This window comes from Microcaecilia unicolor, chromosome 13 (genome assembly GCF_901765095.1).
Source record: "Microcaecilia unicolor chromosome 13, aMicUni1.1, whole genome shotgun sequence".
Classification (NCBI taxonomy): Eukaryota; Metazoa; Chordata; class Amphibia; order Gymnophiona; family Siphonopidae; genus Microcaecilia; species Microcaecilia unicolor.
The window spans coordinates 50,292,680-50,316,530 of record NC_044043.1 but is presented as its reverse complement, the minus strand read 5'-3'; the positions used below and the strand labels follow the sequence as shown (position 1 = coordinate 50,316,530).

At 44.6% G+C, this 23,851-nt stretch overlaps 1 protein-coding gene across 1 annotated transcript in view; it reads left to right on the top strand.

Annotated features, from left to right (window-relative positions):
- The first annotated feature begins 612 nt into the window (after positions 1-612).
- YPEL2 (yippee like 2) overlaps positions 613-23,851 on the top strand; it is a 65,981-nt gene continuing 42,742 nt past the window's right edge. Inside the window, exons 1-3 of the mRNA XM_030222129.1 lie at positions 613-701; positions 16,547-16,598; positions 18,343-18,597. Coding sequence (XP_030077989.1) covers positions 613-701; positions 16,547-16,598; positions 18,343-18,597 — 396 coding nt within the window. The remainder of the gene's footprint in view (positions 702-16,546; positions 16,599-18,342; positions 18,598-23,851) is intronic.

Sequence of the window (23,851 nt, the reverse complement as noted above, 5' to 3'; positions counted from 1 at the left end):
GACAGGCGCACGGCACCCCCCCCCCCCAGCAGGAAAAAATGCACCCGGGGGGTGTCGCTTTGCCGGGGGGGGGGGGAGGTGTCGTTTCGCTGGGGGGGAGAAGGTATCGTTTCATCGGGGGGTGGGGGACGCATCGCTGATCCACCCTGGGTGTCAGCCGCCCTAGGAACGCCACTGCTGGCTTGTTAGCCAACCCAGTCCGCTGTCATAGCAAGACTGACTAATCATACACAGAGCTCCCTGCTGTACAGCAAGGGAGCTCAACCGTAAGCACAGCTATCCCAGCTGTCTAGCTTACACCATCAGGCTTGGGTACCCCGCCAAAGCTGTGACAAATATTTACAGGTACAATTCATATCAAATCCACATTAACTCGGGAGGGGGGAGCAGGGTGATGTCCGCTGCCCGGACACCAGAAGAGGACGTCCGGGCTCTTCTCAGGGGTTTTAAACCCTCTTTTTTCCCTCCCCTTCTCTGCGGGGAAGGACTAGCCCGCCGCACCCGCTCACTCCTCCCGCTGACTGGAACACGCATTGCCCGTCGGGGCACGGCACCATGTTAGTGACGGCTCCGTGCACCGGGGGGGGGGGGGGGGGCACTGCGCCTTGCTTAATGCAGAACAGTGACTCAAAGAGTGGTGACACTATCAAACAGCAGCAAGACACTCTGCCTAATGGTGTCCGCATCTGTAATCATCCAAGGTATTTTTACATCTAGACTAAGGTAATTTTAGCCAGTAAAATGAACAGCAGTGACCTGTAAGAAACAGAATGAACTCACTTCTTAACCAAAACCCTGATTTCTACAAAGTTACCTTTTCCCAGAGACCTACTTCATAGCAGCAGGTCTAGAAATACAACTCTGGAGATTGCACTTTCAAAAAGATATAAACAGTTTGGAGTCAATCCAGAGGATGGCTACTAAAATGGTCAGTGGTCCTTGTCATAGAGTGTATGGGGACAGATTTAAAAATTTGAATGGATTTTAGAAGAAACGTGGAAGAGGGGAGATCTGATAGAGATGTTTAAATACCTCGGTGGCATGAGAGCACAGGAGATGAGTCTCTTTCAACAAAAAGGAAGCTCTGGAATGAGGGGGCATTGGATGAAGGTGAAAGGGGACAGACTCAGGAGTAACCTGAGGAAATATTTCTTCATGAAAAGGGTGGTGGATTTGTGAAATGGCCTCTTGGTGGAGGTAGTGGAGACAAAAACAGTATCTGAATTCAAGAAAGCTTGGGATAAGTACATAGGATCTCTAAGAGATCCTATGTAAAGGCCACCTTCTACACTATCCTGCTTATCACCTTCCTTCTCTTTTCCCTTACTTTATCTCTTTACATTACTAATTGTAATTGTACAGATACTTCTTATATATGAAATCCTGGAGTGAACTTGTCATAACAAAACTCTGTAAGCCACATTGAGCCTGCAAATAGGTGGGAAAATGTGAGATACAAATGCAATAAATAAATAAAATAAAATAAGAGAGTGAACAGGATAGTAGATGACATGTATGGGCAGACTGGATAAGCCATATGGTCTTTATCTGCCTTCATTTTTTTCTGTTTCTAATACAGTCAAGCCAGGTAAAGAGTGCAACCCAGTTAAGCATTAGACAAACCAGGAGATTGCCTAGGGTTTCAGTTTCTTGGGCGGTGTCAAAGAACAACAGAAATGACAGCAAAACCACAGTTTTGACAGCCATATGAACTTAAAGAGTCATTAATGCAATATTATTTTTCAAAATTAGTTGTGTGTTTCTGTTTATGTAGGGGTGCAACAAGTATTTACCTCAGGTGCTTATTTCCTGATTAGAAACGCCTCTTTTCAGTGTTATTTGTATTCATTTTTTAGAAGAGGTAAATATTAGGATGATGGGCCACCTGTCCAGTTTCTCCCACTGTTATGAAATTCTGTTGTTGCTGTTGGAAACTCATACGAGCAGGATGTCAATATACCAGAGACAGCTGAAAAACTGATTCTGAAAATATAATAAAAACCAAACAGGAATTTTAAAAAATATGAGAAATAAACATTTCAATATAAAAGAAGAAAGAGGAAGCATAGAACCAAGAAAGAGGCAAATTGATATTTCGAAAGAAGTTGTGATTTTTACTTAGCTCACACGTTTATTTTAAATGTTTCTACACTAAATGACTACAAACAATAATTAGTAGTAATTGTATTTTATGACATAGAAGGCTACTGATTCCAGGCTGGCGCTGCTGCCTCTTTAAGAGGAACCAGTTTTGTTTATTTGTTCACCCGCCCCCGGTTCCCATGCTGGCAGCGCCAGTGCAACTCTCATTGGCTGGCTGCTCCACAGCTGTTGTGTCTTACTGCCGCCACCTAATCAAAGAGTCGGGAATTCCCCGGGCATCTACGAGACCACCGATTGGTTAGGAGAAAAAAGAAAAACCTGGGCTGCGTCCCTCGGCAACCAACCCAGTGAATGTTGCTACGTGCCGGCGGGGAGGTTATAGGTGCGGGCAGGTGCCACTCGGCCGACAGCAGGTTTAGCTGCGTGGCTTTTAAAAGGAGGGCAGAGGGAGTGAAAGGGGGCGTGGTGCTATCTTGCACGGCTAATGGTTTTAGGAAAAGGGAGAACGCGGTTGGGGAAAGGGAGCGTGTATGCGTCTGTGCTCGAACTGCTTCGGCTCGTGAGGAACACCAACCCCGCAGCTGCTACGTTGTAACGCGTCGCGAGATAGAATACCAAGATCAGCGCTTAGAATCCAGTGCGCAGCGCTTGGGACGGAGGTGTCGGCGGCCGTCTGTACCACGCGCCGTCTGCCCGGGGCTCCTCGGTGAGGCCGCTCCACCCCCCCCCCCAACCCCGTCCCGCTCCTGTTGCTGCGCACTGATGAAGCTTATTCTTCTGGGATCGGGAGAAATATGACCACAAGCACTAAAACGTATATAACTGTCCAGACGGCGCACTATTGCCCCACGATTTCAAACTAGGAAGGAAGCCACACTAACTCGATTTTACAAGAGCAAGCGGTGGTTCTGAAAACGTTTCCACTCTCTTAGGTAGGATTGTCGTTGGAGATCAAATGCTTCCTAGAATGAAGTTTGTTGGAGCTTTCTGTCCTAGTAATTAACCTAGCGTGTTATTCTGATTAATATTTTTGTGGTGTGCAATTTTTCTTGATTTTTTCCAATAAAAGTGATATTCTTTTTCTAGGTTGAGGGGCCGTATTGGATATATGGAAATAAATTCTTGGGATACGTGTGGTCTTTTTAACTACAGTAATATGTAGTGATTGTATCTACATTTATATTGTACAGAGAGAATAGCTAAGTCAGGCCGTTATAATTCAGGTCTTGTCTATTTTGCTTTACGGTATTTAAAGGGCTCTATGAGCGCAATGCTCCTTTTTTTTTTTTTTTTTTTTTTAAACATTTTGGGGGAAAAAAAGTTGTCTTGACTGTGAAAAGAAAAGGTGCTTTCTCCACCCTTAGTTAAATTACAAATAGATTCCGTCCACAAAACGTTGGCTTTATAGTGGACTTTGATTTGGTAGAACTGCAGTTATTACTCTACTGTAAAGCTAAAGGATTGAGTGAAATCAATCTCTGCCTTTTGAAGTGCAGTGAGTAGCTATAGAAAATAGTTAAGGGGAGCCAGATGATCCTTTCCAGCATATCAAATGGCTAGGAAATCTGTTCTCTATTTTATCTGAGCTATTCCAGGGTTCCTAAATCTGGAGAAATGCAAGCTCCTGCTCTCATTTTGACCTTAAATGCCATGTGACTGCTTTTATTTACAAACAGGCTGAAGGGAAAGGGAGGAGGGAGCTGCGTATCTTGCATCCTTGGTCTGTTTTCCTATCCTGACTCACTGTAGAGGCATATGACAAAAAAAAAAAAATCTAGGTGCTAGCGGCAGTGCATAGGCAGAATCATTTCAAGTGAATGTGAAGAATGCACAAATACATGTTGCTCTTCTTTCAGGGAAAGGTGTTCTTGATTCTAGGGCATTGTGCAGCATAGCCTGTAACTGAATCATAACAGACGGTGTCTCCTGTTTTTATTGGAGCTCTGAACACTAGAGAAAATAAAATGCAGGAAAGAATAATAGGAAATATGTATTCAAAGTTATGAATTAAGGAAAAGGGGTGAGGTAGAGGAAGCGAGCAACTAAAGGGTGTGTTAACTCTGAGAGAGGCTAAAAATAGCCAGATTAAAATGAGCAAGATCTGCTGTCAGTGGGCTAGATATTCTACACACCCACAGAAATGTGGCCAAATTTGAAGTTATGTCTGCTCTGAACTGTATTTATCATTGCTATGATTTTCTTGTGTTGTGTGAGTAAATTCACTGAAAGAAACAAATGATTACTCTTTGGACTTGGTGTGTCCAGCAGTGTAAAGTTCTGATATCTCTGTTGTGCTTAGTTTAAGATGTGAGACTATGTGGGGTAAAGAAGGGAGTAGTTCAGTACCAGTACCTGGACTGTTCTGGGGGGGGGGATTCTCCCCCTCCCCCCCCCCCCAACCTCTGAGATTATTGAATTCTTGGATTGTGAAACCATTTCTATTGAATCAACATACAAGCTTATACCGTGATATAGTACAGATACTGTTCCATATAAAATATTGACTTTCTTTTTGGGCCAATAAATATTATGGCTTACAAAGTATGTTCTCTAATAGGATTCTTTGCTTTGAATTGCTCTAGCAACCTTCACTTAAGACAGTTGATTACCTAGAGAAAATAACTTGGGGACCTGAAAGTGTATAACTGGAGGTTGAGACATGGGTGCCCTTAACGCGGTTCTCAACTTGTTACTGTATGACCTTAGCAAGCTACTAACCTATTTGTATTCTATTTGAGATGGTGTAGTATTGACAGGTAAAGAGGCTTATTTTCAAAGCACTTAGCCTCCCAAAGTTCCATAGAAACCTATGGAACTTAGCCTCCCAAAGTGCTTTGAAAATATGCCTCAAAGTCTTTGAAACTGTAGCCTGATCTAGTTAGAAACAAGGTTTTTATTTCATTGGAATTCAGATACTTTTTGGTAAGTGTTATGATTAAAATATTTAACTCTTTTCTATTTCAGCTTAAAATAGAACAAACTCTGCTACTTTTGTCCATTGACTCTGTTTCCGTTGGGTTTGGAAAAGTCTGTCCTCTGCTATTGAGACACAGGGGGAAGCAACTGCTTGCCCTGGAATCAATGGAAAGGAATGTTGCTACTATTTGGGATTCTGCCAGGTACTTGTGACCTGGATTGGCCATAGGTGGAAGCAGGATACTGGGCTAGATGGACCATTGGTCTGATCCAGTATGGCTATTCTTTTCTTCTTTTGTGTGATATGAAGAAATATTTATGTATTTATATACATGTTTTAGCTAAAGGTTGTGGAAAGGGTTCACTAGGAGTTGTTTACTAGGAGGCTATTAATTTTAACGATTTAATGCTGTTCTCTCAGCTCTGTGAGATGACCTTACCTCTGAGTAGAATTTATAGAGGAAAGGTCAAATTGATTAAAACCTGTATTAATTTTACCTTCCCTCCCATCCAATCATATATCACTATTCAATTATTTTTTTCCTGAGAAAATCTTTCAGTGCCTATAGAAGAGGAAGCTACTGTCATGACATCATTGAGACATGAAGAAAATGTATTCATTATGTATGTTGCATTTGTTTAAATATTCTAAGAGGTGGAGGTTCCAGTATTTCTGCTTAATGCTCAGATTAGCAATAGTTCTCTGACCAGAACCCTTATTTTATCATCCTCATGTTAATATTCCCTTATCTCTTGTTTTGTCCTGTTTGTCTGTCCTAATTAGACTGTAAGCTCTGTCGAGCAGGGACTGTCTCTTCATGTTCAAGTTACAGCGCTGCGTACGACTAGTAGCGCTATAGAAATAAGTAGTAGTATATACTATAATTGCATTTATATAATAGTGGGGGCTCTTTCTTATGCACAGTTGCTGCCATTGTCAGGGTGCAGCCCATCCCTCGGGTTGTTTGAGATGCAGTTAACCCCCTCCCCCACCACCACCGTTTACCAAGCTGCGCTATCACTGACACAGCCCATTCACTTTGGGCTGTGTCAGCATTGCTGCGTGGCTTAATAGGGTGTAAATTATTTTGTAGATTAGTACAATATTTCATCATACCCCAAATAAAGGCATTTATTTTTTTCCCCAGTTCCCATACACAAGAGCAGAAAAGCCTCAGTGAATCGGGCCCTATCTAGCCAGGATACATGACTGATTTAATTGACTTAGTAACCAGAAACATATCTAAATCTACACTACCCAAGCTGTAAAGGACTTAAAATACAAATCTACCTATGCATCCAACTTTTCCTACATATGTACACAACTGTGAAACGCGTTACCAAAAGCCTTGAAAATGACGTATGACCACCTAAACTTCTGGAAAATACTAAAAACCACCCTGTTTAAAAAGGCATACCCTCCCGATTCAACTTAAATGCCTGACCTCAGCTACACAAGAAAACTAAAGCACAGAATGAACATAACACCAGTGGCGTACCTAGGGTAGTTGACACCCGGGGCCGGTCATTTTTTAACACCCCCCCCCCCCCCCTCTCCAAAATCTAGTACTAGGCATGCCGAGAATACAAAACACTCAGGACCTATAGAGCAATTCTAGCATACCATAAGCAGTAATTTCTACAAGTGACACAAGGAAAAGGAAAGCATCTTAAACACTACAGTGAGCACTAGAACATCAATTCACCTACTGTAAAACGAAACCAGGCAGAATAGTACAGATCGTCCATATTACACAGTCAATGCCAACCGAAAGCCATGTCTTTTTCACAAACACGGATACACCCTAATCCACTAAAGAATAATCAGCAATAATCTTTCTATTTAGACAAAAATTAAACTGAACCCCCAAGATGCCAGACTCTGCATACAATGCAACACCACAGAAACAAAAAATGTCCCCTAGTACTGTGCAAAATATAAAGACAGCAGATGTAAATTTGAAAAAACTAACAAGTACCAATCACCACTTTACAAATTAACAAATAGAAATAAAACAAATATAGAAAATAAAATACCATTTTATTGGACTAATACATATTCAGGCATATTTTCAAAGCACTTAGCCTTCCAAAGTTCCATAGGTTTCTATGGAACTTTGGAAGGCTAAGTGCTTTGAAAATATGCCTGTTAGCTTTCAGAGGCCAAAACATCCTTCCTCAGGTCAATACAGTATAGTGCTGTTACAATATCCTATCCGGATCTGAGGAAGGGGGTTTTGTTCTCCGAAAGTCAGCCAAAATGTATTAAAATTAGTCCAATAAAAAGATTACCTTGTTTACATGTTCTATTATAAACATTAACACAGCTACAATACTACTTTATCCTAAAGCAAATATATATATATATTTTATTTACAGTTTGTTGTCTCTGGTTTCTGCTTTCCTCATCTTCTTTTCACTGTCTTCCTTCCATCCAGCATCTGTCTTTGTTCTCTCTCTGCCATCCAGTGTCTGCCCTCTCTGCTGTCCCCTCCATCCAATGTCTGCCCTCTCTCCCTGCCCCTTTCATCTACATCTGCTCTCTATCTCTGCCCCTGTCTGCCCTCTCTCTCTTCCCCTTCCATTCACTGTCTGCCCTTTCTCTCTGCCCCTTCAATCCATCATTTGCCCTCCCTCTCCCATCCATCCAGGGTCTGCCCTCCCTCTCCTCCCCCTTCCATCCAGGATCTGTCCCTCTCTCTGCCTCTTTTTTTCAGCCCCCAGTTCCAGCCCCACTATCCCACCAGTCCCCAGTTTCAGCCCCAGTCCTTTTCTCCCACCAGTCCCGAGCTTTAGCCCCCAGCCACTTCTCCCTGTCCTCTTTTTATCCCCCAGTTTCAACCCCAGCCCTTTTCTCTCACCAGTCCTGAGCTTCAGCCCCAGCCACTTCTCCCTGTCTCCTTTTCAGCCCCCAGTCCCAGTATTAGCCCCCTTATCCCACCTACCCGCCTTTCAGCCCCCTTCATCCACATGCCTTGCCCCATTTTCCGTCATGACCCCTTCTCAGACCCCAGTTCTAGCCCCCTTCTCCCATTTGAGAACCCCACCCCAGTCCCCTTCTCCCATCTGAGAACCCCCACCCCAGTCCTTCTCCCATTTGAGAAGCCCCAGAACACCCCAGTCCCCCTCTCCCATCTGAGAACCCCCTCCCCACTCAGTCCCCTTCTCCCATATGAAAACCCCCTCCCCTCCCCATGTGAGAACCCCCACAATACCCCTCTCCCATCTGAGGAGCCCACCCCGACCCTCCTGCTCCCACCCTACCTTTAAAAAAAAATTTTTTGAAGCGTCGTTGCAGGCAGCGCCTTGCGTCTGCCCTGCTTGTTGTGAAAGAAGTAAATCTCTCTGCTTCGTCGTCGTCGGGCCTCACTATGTCCCGCCCTCGCGGAAATTACCTCAGAGGAGGGCGGGACATAATGAGGCCCGACGACGACGAAGCAAAGAGATTTACTTCTTTCACAACAAGCAGGGCAGACGCAAGGCGCTGCCTGCAACAACGCTTCAAAATTTTTTTTTTAAAGTTAAAGTGGGAGCAGCGGGAGCAAAGCGGATCACCCCCCCCCCCCCCCACCCACTGACACCCGGGGCGGACCGACCCCCCCCCCCCTTGGTACGCCACTGCATAACACACCTATTCTGCTCTACGATTCCTATTGTGGCTCTGCCATATGAACTTTTTATCTTACCACAACATCACATTGTATTTGTTCACACCGGAAACTGTAAACACCTTTCCAGTACTATGTAAGCCACATTGAGCCTGCAAATAGGTGGGAAAATGTAGGATAAAAATATAACAAATCAATAAAGCTGGTGCTCTTCCCTGCCCCATCACTCAAAGCAGATTTCGGGTCATATATACTCCAGCATATCAGCTTTTTTGTGCCATATGTTTTTCCTTATATAATGTATGTATCTCAAGTCCACTCATGTGCTCCTTGAAGTCTGTTTGTCATGGAAGGTACCACTAGGACAGCAGTCTTTGGGGTTGTAAACGTCTCCACTTCTTGCCTTATTTTGCTCTTAAATGAATTTATTTTTATTTTGTGAGAACTTTTTCTATTTGAGTGTTTGAGCATTAGGTGGTGAGGGGGAGAGGAAGCTGTACAACTTTTTCTTTTTTTTACATGCTAAGGATTTTTCAATAGGGTTGTAAGTTGTAAACTATTCTGTACATTGTGTTATGTAACCAGACTTCTGGTATTAAATTCTGTCACCTACTACTGTCTGGTCTCATTTGCAGTAGTTTTGTTGTAATTCATAGCTTTCATGACAAATCTAGTATATCTAATTTTGAACTGCAAAGTAAAGCCGAATCCTAGGGACCATCTTTAAATGTGCCCATTTCTGCTCATTATATGGTGGCCTGCTTAGGCTATCGCAAGTATAAAGTACATCGGTCTGGGGCAGAGTGTAGAGTAATGGTTTCAAAAACCTAGGAATCAGGCCTCCAATCCTGTTTGAGCTGGAGCATTCCTTCATCCCATGGATCTCTTAGAAGCAACCCTATCTCCACTTCTTTAACCCTCCCTCCTCCCAAAATGTTAGCCACCTTAAAGTACAAAATTTCAACAACTTTGTCAAATCACCTGAGCCCATATCCAACACTATGCAACAACTACAATTGAGCAGGAACAGACCAGGAGAGGACGGCACAATACGGGAAGGGAAGGAGAGAGGCCTCCAGACTTATTCATCAAAGGAAATATGAATGGGCAGAGGGAAAGAGGGTGCAATACTGCTCCAATCCTTCCACCCCTGCAGCTAGCTAGCAACCGGCAGCTCAACTGCAGTGCTGGGCAGACTTTTACAGTCTGTGCCCTAAGACAGGGACAAATCAAACTTGGGTATAGATGAGTTTATCTTGTTGGGCAGATTGGATGGATCGTTCTTCTCTTTATCTGCCATCATTTACTATGTTACTATCAGTATCCTGCATCAATCTATCATGCATAGGAGTCTCTGTTCATCCCTCCCCCTCTAATACACTATGGAAGCATCCCCACTATTTTTGGGCCAGAAGGGAGGGAGGGCAGGGGGCTGTAGAGGTATTCTTGGGCCGTGTCATGTTAACTGTTCAGAGCGTTCTTATGCTGCTTTATATCTATAATATAAAAAAAATGATAAAACATGTTTAAGGCTACCCTAAAAGGCTAAAATATTTTTTAAAAGTTATAAATACTGAGCCTTCGGGGCAGGGATATGAAGTGGCAAATTATACAAATCTATACATGCTAATACAGCTTAGAGAGAGCATCACCTGAATTCTCTCAAGTGTTCTGACAACTGGATTTCAGTTCTGGATCCTCATATTAACAGCCCATGTTGTGTCACTGGAAAACTAAAGCTCAGAAATGTGGCAAAAATAAGTCTCCCTTACTTCCACCCATTGTTTAGGTCTATTTTGCCTTGATGTCTCATGTCCAAAGGTGAATGCCTTTAGATGCCAGTCACAAAAATGGCACATAACCTGTTAGTAAACTTTGGCACATCCTGTTTGCTTTTTTCACACAATTTAACATTTACAGCAATTGGCAAAATATCTAATAAGCTGAATAATTAATTACATAAATCTGCTCATTTGGCAGTTTTTCTTATAACAAATTTTATTCACAAATTGTAGAACATGGCTTTCTATGCAACTTAACTACATCTTAGAGCTATGTGTGTAGGGTTACTATATTTGCCCTAAAAAAAAAAAGAGGACATATGCCCTTCTCGCTGTCACTTTGACCCCCTTCCCAAAGAAAGCCAGATTCCCTCTCTTCTCTCCCCCATGTAGATCCCTTCCCTAATTTTCTAGCCTCCACCCACCCACATGACTTCATTCACTAGGCCTCTCCTCTTCTCCTCCTTTATCTTAGTGTGGAGCCTTGGTGCTGTAGTGACCTTTTTGGGGCAGGAAAGAGCCCCCCTCTTTCCTGCCCAGTGTGTCTGTAGATTCTTTCTCAATGCTGATTCAAAATGGCTGTTGAGAGTTCAAGCAGTGACCTTGCAAGACTCTTGTGGAAGTCTCACAAGGCTACTGCTTGAACTCTTGTTAGCCATTTTGAATCTGTGCTGGGAGAAAGACAGTCTCAGATGTGCTGCACAGGAAAGAGGAGGCTCTTTCCTGCCCCGTAGAGGTCACTAGACCACCAGGGCGCCACACTTAAGGTAAAGAAGGGGAGGATAGGATACCCACCTGCCTGCTGTTTGTTTGCAAATCTGGACAAATGGGTAGGCTGGCAAACCCTGCCCAGTTGCCAGGGTGTGTCCTCAAAAAGAGGATATGTCTGGGTAAAACTGGTCATATGGTAACCCTGTGTGTGTGTGTGTACTATACAGCTTATTAAACTTGCTAAACCACTTGGCTTTGTTCAAGATTGCAGTGGTGTAGAAAACAATTCTGTAAACTCTTGGCCAGATATCCCTGTAGACTCTACCTCTGTTAGCTGTTAGAAAGAGACTTGTTTTGTTAAGTAGTTTAGTCTGTAGGCTTTAACTCTACCTGCTACTAGTCTTTTGAGGAAAATAATGAATACTTTCAACTATATCCGTAGTATCTTTCATTTTATAAGTACATAAGTAATGCCACACTGGGAAAAGACCAAGGGTCCATCAAGCCCAGCATCCTGTCCACGACAGCGGCCAATCCAGGCCAAGGGCACCTGGCGAGCTTCCCAAATGTACAGACATTCTATACATGTTGTTCCCAGAATTGTGGATTTTTCCCAAGTCCATTTAGTAGCGGTTTATGGACTTGGGAAAAAAATACCTTTCTTAAAATGCTTTTTCTCATCTCTCCCCTGCTGAGGCAACCAGGGGTGTAGCTGGGTGGGGCCGTGGGGGCATGGGCCCCCTCTACTTTTGACTCCCGTCGCCAGGTGGTCTCCAACCCCCACAGGCCGAAGTCGTCTTCAGCGTCAGTCTCTGGCGTGTTCGCTGATCTGTTTCTGTGAGTCCTGATGTCCTGCATGCACACGTGCAGGACGTCAGGACACTCAGAAACAGATCAGTGAACACACCGGCGACTGGCACTGAAGAAGACTTTGGTTGGCGGGGGTTAGGAACCCCCGCCAGCAAAGGTACCTGAGGGGGGAGGGTTGGTGGTGGGAGGGGGGTTGAAAGTGGTGGGGGATGGTTGGCTGCAGTGGCGGGGGGGTGTTGAATGTGGTTGGGGGGGGTCGGCAGCGGGCTAAACTGTGCCCCCCTACTTTGGGCTCCTGACACCCCCTCCCCCTCAGGTCTGGCTACGCCCCTAGAGGCAACATACTTGCAATGTGCCGAGTCTACTCCAACCCAGCACTTCTACTTAGTTCAGTTCTACAACCACACTTCCTTCACAGAAACAAAGGGTGCTGGGACTTGCAATTCAGCTACTAACTTTGGGGGTCTTTTATTAAGCCGTGGTAGTGTTCTTAGCTTGCAGTAGAAATCAGCTGGTATAGGAATGTAATGGGTGTCTTGATGTTTACCACCAGCTGATTCCTACCATGAGCTAAAAATGCTATCATAGTTTAGTAAAAGACCCCCCTTAATTGGTCATAAAGTGCTCCTTTTTCCTTAACCCCCTTTTTTTTTCCTTTTGCTTAGTTCCACTATTTACTAGATAAACTTCTTGCAGTGTAGACATTATATATATTATTGCTGTTGGTCTGTTGGCCCCCTAGTTGATAGTGTCAGCCTTTGAACCTCCTTCCCTCTTTCTCCCTCTTCTCCCCCCCCCCCCTAATATTTAACAGCCTTTCATTGTGGTTCATATCAGAAAAGATAGTGGTGAACTGTTCAACCTTACTTTTTCAGAAGAACATTTTGCACTACTGGTACAGCGTTTAATATGATCTTAGAGTACGGCAATTCATTATACCTTGGAATTTCAGTAAAATTACAAGGGGAGATTTCAATTACTACAGAACACAGTAGCCCACTTCATTTTTAAACAGCACAAATTTGGTCACTCTATGCTACTACTGAAAATGCCATAATCTTCCAGTCTGTACTTGTATAGGAACATTTTTAAATATTTTATAGGATTAGGTTCCAGATCATTTGGCCTAGTTAATTATTATTCTACCAACCACTATATTTTATCACTGAATGTTACTCTTCGCCCTCTTTTTTTTTTTTTTTTTAATGATATATCTGAAATGTTACAATAGAAACATTACAGGATTATACACTAAATAATACATACAAGGCCACATTATGGAGAACTGAAGAAAGCAGTCACTTCTCTATCTATAAAGGAAAAGATATATAAGAAAAATTCCAACAGACTGATATCTGTAACTTTGAGAAAGAAATCTTAGAAAGGAAACCATTTAAAAAGAACTAGCTTTCTCTTTTCCATAAAAAAGTTTCCAAATAAGTAGAATCAAGAAAAATATAAGAATTATTCACAAGCGTTACTATACATTTACAAGGAAATTTAAGAAAAAATGAGGCAGCTAAGGCTAAAACAACTTTTAACTGAAGAAATCTTTTCTGCCTCAATTGGGTAGACCTAGCAATGTCTGGAAATATATGTTGCCCAAAGAAGGAGACATTCTTTTTAGGAAAATAAAGTTTTAACAGAGAACATAATTCCTCCTTATGAAAAGATACCAACATGTTGCATGTTTAGTAATAGGTTCTTGGGATGACTCAAGAAATTTAGACAAATCTAAACTTGGGCGAGTGTAACTTATCAAGGGCTTCTAGGAAGATCATATAGCTGATTAATTGAGTAATCAATTGTCAGCTGAACATTTTTAAAATACATTTTTTGAATATCCAGAGGTGCCTGGAAGAACGTAACAGGAAACTTCAAAAACCTGAGCTTACAGGCCCTAGCTATATTTTCTAAAGACTCTATTTGAAAATACATATTAAGTCAGTCTTTTGTAATAGCACTCATGTAGAATTTACTTTAATCTCTTATCCAAATGCTGTTCATAAGTTTTTTTTTGTTTTTTTTAGTATAGTTTCTTGAGCATTAAACTTTACAACTGCTTCTTCTGTAAACTTAATAAAAACTGACAAATTATCTTAGAGCTTTGCTCATCTTAGTAATAGCAAACAACAAATATGTCATAGAAACCTCATGTTGAGCAGAGTTCACAGTAGGAAAGTCAACAAGGAGTGGAGGAGTGACCTAATGGTTAGTGCAGTGGGATGCGGACCTGGGAAACCAGGTTTGATTCCCACTGCTGCCTAACAGTCGGCGTTGGGTTAAGATCCTGGGGAACCGTGTGACCCTGGGCAAGACACTTAGCCCTCCATTACCCCAGGTACAATATACTTAGATTGTGAGCCCATCTGGGCTAGTGCAAGTACCTGAATAGATATATATGTAAACCGCCTTGATTTGCGTTTCAATAGAAGGAGGTATATCAGAAATTGATAACCTTAGGTTTAGGTTTGTAGGAAACAAACAGGTACCTCTTTACTTGGGCTGACGATCCTAACTCGGGTAAAAGGCAAATGGGAGATTGGACTTGCAAAGAAGTTGAGCTAGCACACATGGTATCCACAGTCCTTGGGACACTGTTTAGTTCTCAACCAAAGGCAGGGTGCGGGGTGGAGTTAGACCCCCCCAGTTGAACAAGAAGTTTCCGGGGAACCAAGAAAATTCACAGCTTGATATGTTAAAACTGGATTAGCTGCTCAGAGAGGTTGATTCATAGGCCCCTCCTTCCCTCCCCCCCCCCCCCCCCCCGTAACAGCTAATACCTGAGGCTTGCACTTGCTCCCTTTACGCTTCCCCATGGAGGGGAGCAGAAAGAGATGCTCTTTGTTCCGCGTGACTCTGCAGGTAGAATTCACTAAGAAGCTAGCACACAAGGACCTCTCAGCAAGGCAGAATGGAACTGCCATCTAGCACAGCGCCTGATGGTAAGGCTCCCAGCAGGCGCAGGCGGTCCTCCAGCTCTGAGCATGCCGCAGCTAGAACGCACTAATAAGCCAGTACACAAGGACCCCTCAGCAAGGCACAATGGAACTGCCATCTAGCACTGCGCCTGATGGTAAGGCTCCCAGTGGTCGGTCCTCCAGTTCTCCCTCCCCCCCCCTCATTTTAAAGAGGTTGGGTATAAAAATGAACTTTTCAGAAACTTTTTGTATCGATCTGTACATATTTGGAACAACCTCCTTACTGCTATAAAATACATTTCAAGAGTTTGAAAACTTGTTTCAGAAATATCTGTAGGATAGTGGTTATTAATGATGATTATAGTATTAGTCTTGTTTGAATTTTGATGTATTGATACAATTTTAAAATAAGTGTAAATTGCATTGAACCTCACTGGAAGTAAATGGTCTAAAAGTACTGAGATTATATTAGGGGACATGCTATGAAGTTACTAAGTAGTTTAAGAAAGACCCCCCCCCCCCCTCCAGCTCAATGCATAGTTAAGCTCTCTGGAATTCATTGCCACAGAATATGGTAAAAGCTGTTAGTGTAGTTGGGGTTAAAAGTTTGGACAAGCTCCTGAGGAATTCCTTCATTAACAGAAGTAGGGTGGGCTGGGGTGCAGAACCAGAGAAAAGCATAATGGCAATAGGGGAATGGGATGGGACTTGATATACTGCCTTTCTTTGGTTACGATCAAAGTGGTATACATATTATATACAGGTACTTATTTTGTACCTGGGGTAATGGAGGGCTAGGTGACTTGCCCAGAGTCACAAGGAGCTACAGTGGGAATTGGACCCAGTTCCCCAGAATCAGTCTGCTGCTCCTCCACTCCCTACCCAGAAATTAATAGAACATAAGAAAGACATATTTAGACCAAAGGTCCAGCAAGCTCAATACCACTTTTGAACAGTGGCCACTCCTGGTCATAAGTAACGATCCATGCTACTAACTGCAGGTCTACCTTAACTGTTTACAGAATTTCTCCAGCATGCCAGATAGGAGGGAAGAGTATCTGCGAAGTGGCTAAGATAAAAGCTTATATCCACATTTTGTTTTGTTTTTTTTTCTAAAATGTGTCCTGTTAAAATCTGAGAGCCATGAGAAGAGATGATGTGGAAGAGTAACCTAATGGTTAAAGCTTTTAGCCTGGTTCAAATCTCACTGCTGCTCCTTGTGATCTTGAGCAAGTCACTTAACCCTCTGTTGCCTCAGGTACAGACTAGATTGTGAGCCTTCTAGAGATGGAAAAATACCTACTGTACCTGATCTACTTTGATGGCTTTTGAGCTTGTAGGCAGTATCTATGAATTAAATGTGGTGGCCTGCTAACCTAGTGGGATAGATCATAAACTCTCCTTCCTCCTGACCTGTAAGAAATTGGAGGGAGTTTGTAGTAATGAGGCCTCAGTGCTAAGGCACTTCGCTTCAGTTCATTAACTCAGTAGGTCATTGCCCCTCTGGGAAGATAATCCTATCCTTTTAAGGCAAAACACTTCAGGAAATAGGTGACCCAAATTTGCTGCCATGTTCCTCAAGAGCTCCTAATCTGAATGGTACAATTCTCAGTAACTGTGTATAGCTATATAGTACCATATGCCTAAGAAGCATATAACTTTTTAGTAGAAGTTTTTTTTTGTGTGTGTGAATTAGATGGAAGTACCTGTCAGTACAGATGCTCTGCATTCTGTTTAACAAGTTACAGGTTAGAACTATTCTAGGGTATTCTAAGAGCCTGACGTGGGTTGTACATCAGAATCAATACCTGGGAGTTTAAAAGACAGGGCCAGGGTGAGGTTAAGGAGGCCCAGGGCAGGAAGAACTGAAGCCTAAGTCTATGCCTTTACAGAATATGTTTAACTGCTGTAACCTGGCTGAGGTAAGCCAACTTTTGCTTCTTAAGACTTGCAAGCCTTTCCGAGGTCTGGCTGGGGCCAGACCTGAGTCTCGGAAGACCGGAGAATTTACAGGCTGTGTTTGAGGTGAGGCAGCCCCACCAGCCGCAGACTACTTGGCCCTGCTAGCCAGAGGCCTACTCAAGGACTGTTACTAACCCAGAGAAACTGTTTCATCTGAGGATCCTGGTCTGTGAGGTAACAGGGCCCAGGTGAATAAAACATTTATTTTCACATTTATCTAGCTTGTCTGGATGAGTTTATTCCCAGGGCCATCCCCACCCCTCACCTGGAGTCTCTCAATCATATTGAAAAATGTTCTTCAGGGTGGCTAAATAAACATGTTATTCTTTGTTGCCTTTTGCATTCAGAAATCAATTTTTAAGATCTTACTGGTATGGTAAACTTGTGTAGGACAGGATACATCATCTAGCACCCCATTGGATCTACCTAAGCCTTTTAATTATGGTTGTTTGAGATTCAATTCAGTGTCTCTACTTGCTTTGGAACAGGCTATCCTCAGGGATCAGAGGAGGTCCCAGTTACCTGGAATTTAAAATTGCTCTAAAACATGTTGGTTTTTTTTTGTTTTCCTGACACATTTGGCTAGCGTAAACTGTTATATTTAGCTGTTGTCAGGCATAGCTTAGTGTGTTGTGGCTCTCCCCTCTTGTGAAGGTTGTCCTTTCATGTCTACTTTGATGGTAACTTGCATGTAACAGGACTTATTCCTTAGAGGTCTGAGTGTAAATTGTATAAGCTGCCTGGATGTCATACCTTTGCTTCTTGCACCTGTACCTGTTTCTTGGTTATTGGTGTAAATCTTTGTTCATCGTCTAGTGGCCCTTGAGATGGAGTTTTATTTATTTTTTAATACTTTTCTGTTTCATGAGTGAAGGTGATTATTCAAATACAAGAAACCTTAAATGAACCAGGTGATCCACAGATGATGCCAAAAACAAAATAGCAGACTGGTGCCCGCCTCCCCCCCAAAATATCTAGCCAAAGCGTGAAGGCAGTAGCAGTCAACAGGTCCCCGTGCCTTTAGTGTGTACTCGGACCCAATACTCTTGCTTTCCAGACCTAAAAAAAGGGGGCTTTACCCTGCTTGCCAGTTAAAGCGAAGCAGTATAGTAAGTATGAAATAAATAAAAATCAATCAATCACGGGCCCCATGCTAACTACCACTACTGGGCATAGGTCATAGTGGAGGTCATAGGTGCCAATGTTTAAAAATGATTGGAGATGCCAGTGTAAAGGATGTAATGAAGGAGCCTGCTCAATATTAGAGATGCTCAGCACCAACTGGCACCCACAGAGCTGGCTTCTAGGAGAACAACCCTGTATGTAACATCATTTAATGTCCCAGTCCACAGGTTGGGAACCACTAGTCCAGTGTGTTTTTGGATGGTGGTCAGACTTGTAAGAATTAAATCTGAAATTCTTGTTTGCCTCCTTTTAAATATTTTCTTTTTTTCACATTTAAACACAGGTTGGTAAAAGTGCCTATAGCAGAAGAGAGAAGCTTTGCCTTAGAACATCTGTGTCCAGCAGCGTGTGGAGCCTGGTCCCACACACATCACCTGCAGAACCACGGCCTTTACCTGTGTTTTCCGCTGTTTCCCGTGCGACCCTTCCTGTGGGAGCGCCTCCTGGGCCACCCCTGACTTCACACAGCGTTCAGTGTCTCCAATGGTGAAAATGACAAGGTCCAAGACTTTCCAGGCTTATCTGCCCTCCTGTCACAGAACGTACAGCTGCATCCACTGCAGAGCTCACCTCGCCAACCACGATGAGCTGATTTCCAAGGTGTGTGAGTACACTGGTTCTTGAGCCTAATGAGAGCTCGTATTCCCCCTCATCCTAACGCACATAATGCTGAAGAGTAGTCAATTATGGAAATGAAAACTGGGGGAATACTTTGACAGTATAAAGAAAAATATGGAGGTAATAATGGATCACTTGGATTTAAAGCTGTAGATGACTCAAAAGGGTTGATGATGGATTAGTTAACTTGAATTATGGCGATTTTGTGCCATGCTATGGTTTGTTTGTTATCATAGGGCTATTTTGGCATTTTGATAAAGATGAGTGTAAAATAGTTGCCAAAAAAAAAAGCAAGTTGACAAGAGGCTGAGGGTGAAGATATGCCATTTGTGTAAAATACCTTTTTAAACTGTGTTCATGCCATCAATTTTGATACAAGGCAAACCTGAACTTGAAAAGGAATTGATATTGTGGTATCTCTAACAAAGCATTCATGTTGAATGGTTATACAAAGCTTTTGAAATACAGACTTGTAATTTTGCAAACTCTGAGAATATGACCTACAGAATTTTGAGGTTTGAAGGATCTGGTTTTAAATGCTCCTGTCTCTATTTATTTATATAGATTTGCAAGAATTGGCTAATTTTTTAAGCTTACTAATGTGTGTATGTACATATAGAGGGGGTCATTCCAAGGGTACCTGGCATGCTAGATGAATCTTCAGCTGTGTATTCCTCCCCCCCCCCCACCCTTAGTATGGCTCAAGGTCCCACCTCACTTCCAAGGCCATGTCCAGCATATCTGTCCTTCCCTGGTCACTCTGCCAGTTGATCACCCATAACATCAAACACTTTCCCATAAGCACAACATCCAGTATTTCTCTTCTCTGGTGGGTTCTGTTACCAGTGGCAGTGTCCCCGAATAGACAATATTTTCACATAGATTAACAGTAACAAACCCTATTCTTAAGCCAGGAAATGTGGAATATATTAAGTCTCGGATTTACTGTTACTACTCACTATAGTGCTCGCTTATGACCCTCGGACAGGATGCAACATATATGTAGGCAACCTATCAAATTATTTTAATAAAGTCCATGGCACCCAAAACAATGGGAAATGTTTTCTTGGTCACTGATTTCATTTCTTGGTACTTGATCTTCTCTCGCCACACAGAAACCTCTACCAGTGTAGTTCTTCACCTCTATCCAGTCTTCTTGAATCCAGCTTTAGCAAGTGGAATAGGACTGTCCCAAGTATGATAACCTCTTAATTCTCCATAACCGTCTTGATCCCAGTGCTTTTCCAGTAAGCAATGTTTATGCATCAGATGTTTCCAATGGATGAAACATGCCACCTTTATGGTTTTTTGTTGTTTTTTTGGTGTTGTTTCTCCCCCTCCCCCCCCCCCCCATCAGAACTTTACAGCCATCAGTTTACAGCTCTTTCTTGTGGAATCTACGGATGTTGCATGCTTTTTTTTTTTTTTTGCTAGCTTTTTGTATGCTTGGAATGATTGTCATAACCATACTCTGTAAGCCACGTTGAGCCTGCAAATTGGTGGGAAAATGTGGGCTACAAATGCAATAAAATAAACCATCCTGTCATCTGCTGTTATGACCTGCAAGTAGTCTATCATCCTATGGTTAAGGAGCGGTTTGAAATTTAATTTTTTAAAGCAAATATCAAACAGAATATGAACAAAGGAAAAGTGAATTTAAACTGTCGTTTCCTTGTCATCAAGCAGATGAAGCCATTACGTATGGGTTATGTCCATCAACCAGCAGGGGAGATAGAGAGCACTCAAACTTTCACAGTGCCCTTTTGGCCAGCTAGCTCCACTGCCTCTCCAGTATTCTCTATCTCCCCTAGCAGGGTGGCTGCAGCTTGTTCGAGCTCCAGAAAAATCTGCCGGGAGGTGGTTCCTGGCTTGCCAGTTGTTAACCGGGGTGTTGGAGGCTATAGCAGCTTCACTTTAAAGGCACATAGGTTAGCCCTTTCCCTGCCTTACCCATACCTCTGTGGATGTGGACATATTGCCTTGCTTTCCCTGTCCTTTCCCACCAACAGTGGATGCAGGCATATAGGTTCGCCCTTTCCCTGCCTTTCCCACTCATCTGAGCCTCTGGAGTCTTCAATACCTCTGCTTTCCTCACAGCTTTAAAAAAAAAAAAAAAAACAGAGGTTTTTGACCTGATTTTCAGCAGGATCGTAGTTGTACACTAGATCCTTTGAGGTAAGAGTGTTTTCCAACTCCTCCGGGGTGGGCCTGCGATCGGGGCGATTTTGGCGCGAAACCGCCATTTTGGATTTTACCGCCGTTTTTCGGCGATGGCTGCGGACAATGTAAAGCGCTGTTCCACTTGTGGCAAGCGCAAATCAGCAGCAGGGCTCTGTAAATCGTGCTGTACTGGCGTAGGAGCCGGCCCGAGCATGGCGAGCGATGTTTCTTCCCGCTCTGAGCTGGCAGCGGGCGCCATTTTGCTTACACCGCATGGCGCGGCCTCCGTGGACACGGAGAGACCTGAGCCGGGTGGGGCACCTCGAGATGAGGTTATTTCAGGAGTGGCTAGCACCGGACAGGATTTGGGTGCCCAGGGTGAGATTTTCTCCCCGGATTTTGTGCTTTTGCTGCTTAAAGCATACATGATGAAAAGAGCCCTTCCTCAAGGGTCGCCTGAGGCTCCTCTGATTGCCCCCCCCGATGGATTCTGGCCTGGGACTGCCCAGTGAGGCTTTTTTCCCGGATGCTTGGCCTAAAGATAAGCGCAGAAGGGTTAATTCCCCTTCAGATTGTGGTGCACCTTTTTCCCCCCCCGTGGTCGGGGTGCGAGGATTCGGAGAACTCTGACAGACGTTCTTGCATCTGAGGAACCAGAGTAAGGTGCGGATTTACCACAGGATCTGGATGATCCCTCCGCGGTGAGGATTTTCCACTGTGATGAGCTGCCAGCGCTTATTTCAGATACCCTGCAGGCCCTCTCGATTGAAGATCCTGACAGTGGCATGGCCTCCTCGGGTAATCCCAGGATGGCTAGTACCAAGAAAGCTGCTCGGGCCTTCCCTTTGCATGACTCCATCCTAGAGCTTGTTTCAGCTCAGTGGGCTGACCCCGAGGGACCTTTGAGAGTTTCCAGGGCTATGGGGCAGTTATACCCTCTGCGTGAGGGGCATTTGGCTCGTTTTCAAATGCCTTCAGTGGATGCCCTAGTCACTGTGGTGACAGAGAACTACCCTCCCTGTTGAAGGAGGTGTTGCCCTGAAGGATGTTCAAGACCGTAGGCTGGAAACAGCATTGAAACGGTCCTTTGAAATTGCAGGTCTCACTGTTCGGGCGTCTGCATGCAGCTGTTATGCTGTTAGAGCCTGCCTAGCTTGGCTGTAACAGGCAGTGGCTCAGCCCGGAGATGGAGCGGAGCCCTTCTTGGATGTGGCTCCGCGGATGGAGGTGGCCTTGTCCTTTCTGGCTGATGCCCTTTATGACCTTGTCAGAGCTTCGGCTAAACAAATGGCAGTAGCAGTGGCGGCTCGCCGTCGTCTGTGGCTACGACACTGGGCAGCGGACATGGCCTCTAAGCAAAGGTTGGTGAAGTTGCCTTTTCAAGGACTTCTCCTATTTGGTGAGGAGTTGGAGATAATTGTGAAAGGCCTGGGTGATCCTAAACCCCAGCGCTTGCCCGAAGATAGGCAGAGGCCTTCCTCTAAGGGCCAGGCGGTCCACTCCTCGTACAGACCTCGCTTCCGTGAAGCTAGAAGGTACCGCCCGGGGCGTTCTGCTGGGTTCACTTCACGTGCCCGTGGTCAGCAGAGGAACTCCTTTCGCTCGGACAAGCGTTCCGCAGCCGGTGGCTCAAGACCAGGAGTTCAGGGGCGACCCTCTCAATGATGGTGCGCCGGCCCTCTCCTCGATGCCTGTCATCGGAGGACGGCTTTCCCTCTTTGCCGAGGAGTGGGCCAAGATTTCCTCAGATCAGTGGGTTCTGGACCTGATCAGAGATGGATACAGAATAGAATTCAACGCCCCAGTAAGAGACGTGTTTGTGGAGTCCCGATGCGGTTCTGTCGTCAAACGGGCGGCGGTGGAGGAGACTTTGCAAGGTCTGATTCTGTTAGGGGCTGTGACCCCGGTGCCTCCCGCCGAGCAAGGCTGCGGCCGATACTCCATCTACTTTGTGGTGCCGCGAAAAGGTGGGTCCTTTCGCCCTATTCTGGACTTAAAAGAAGTGAACAAGCCCCTGAGAGTGCGGCATTTCCACATGGAATCCCTGCGCTCCGTCATTGCGGCGGTACAGCCAGGAGAGTTTCTCACATCTCTAGACCTGAAAGAAGCTTACTTGCACATACCGATTTGGCCCCCGCACCAGAAGTTTCTGAGGTTTGCGGTGTTGGGAAAGCATTTCCAGTTCAGGGCCTTGCCTTTTGGCCTCGCCACAGCTCCCCGAACCTTTTCGAAGGTAATGGTGGTAGTAGCTGCTTTTCTCAGGCGAGAGGGTATCGGGGTTCACCCGTACCTAGACGACTGGCTCATCAGAGCAGACTCTGCAACAGAGAGCTTACAAGCTACAGCCAGAGTGGTCTCAGTACTGCAATCCCTAGGCTGGGTCGTCAATATGGCCAAAAGTCACCTGACCCCTTCTCAATCTCTAGAATATTTGGGGGCCAGGTTCGACACAGTCTCGGGCTATGTGTTCCTACCCGAGCTAAGGCGGTGCAAGCTTCAGAATCAGGTCCGTCTGCTCCTGAGGATGCCCCGCCCGCGAGCTTGGGACATTGTCCAGCTGCTGGGATCGATGACAGCCACGATGGAAGTGGTACCCTGGGCGAGAGCGCACCTGAGACCTCTACAGTATTCCCTACTCCGGAGATGGTCTCCTATTTCTCAGGATTACCAATGCAGACTTACTTGGCTCCCTGCGGCCCGACTCAGCATGGAGTGGTGGCTCTCGGACAGCATGCTGCGGCGAGGAATGCCGCTGACACTCCCCGTTTGGTGCCTAGTGGTAACAGATGCCAGCCTGAAGGGCTGGGGCGCACATTGCAAGGGGAAGCATGCCCAGGGTCTATGGACACCCGAGGAGTCTGAGTGGTCCATCAACCGCCTAGAGTTGAAAGCGGTGTTTCAGGCGCTTCTGGCCTTTCAAGTGACCCTGGAAGGATTGGCTGTCAGAGTGATGTCGGACAACACGACAACGGTGGCCTATATAAATCGACAAGGTGGAACACGGTGCAGAGCACTAGCCGCGCAGGCCGAACTGATTTGCCACTGGGCCGAGCTGCATCTTCAGTGTCTGTCGGCA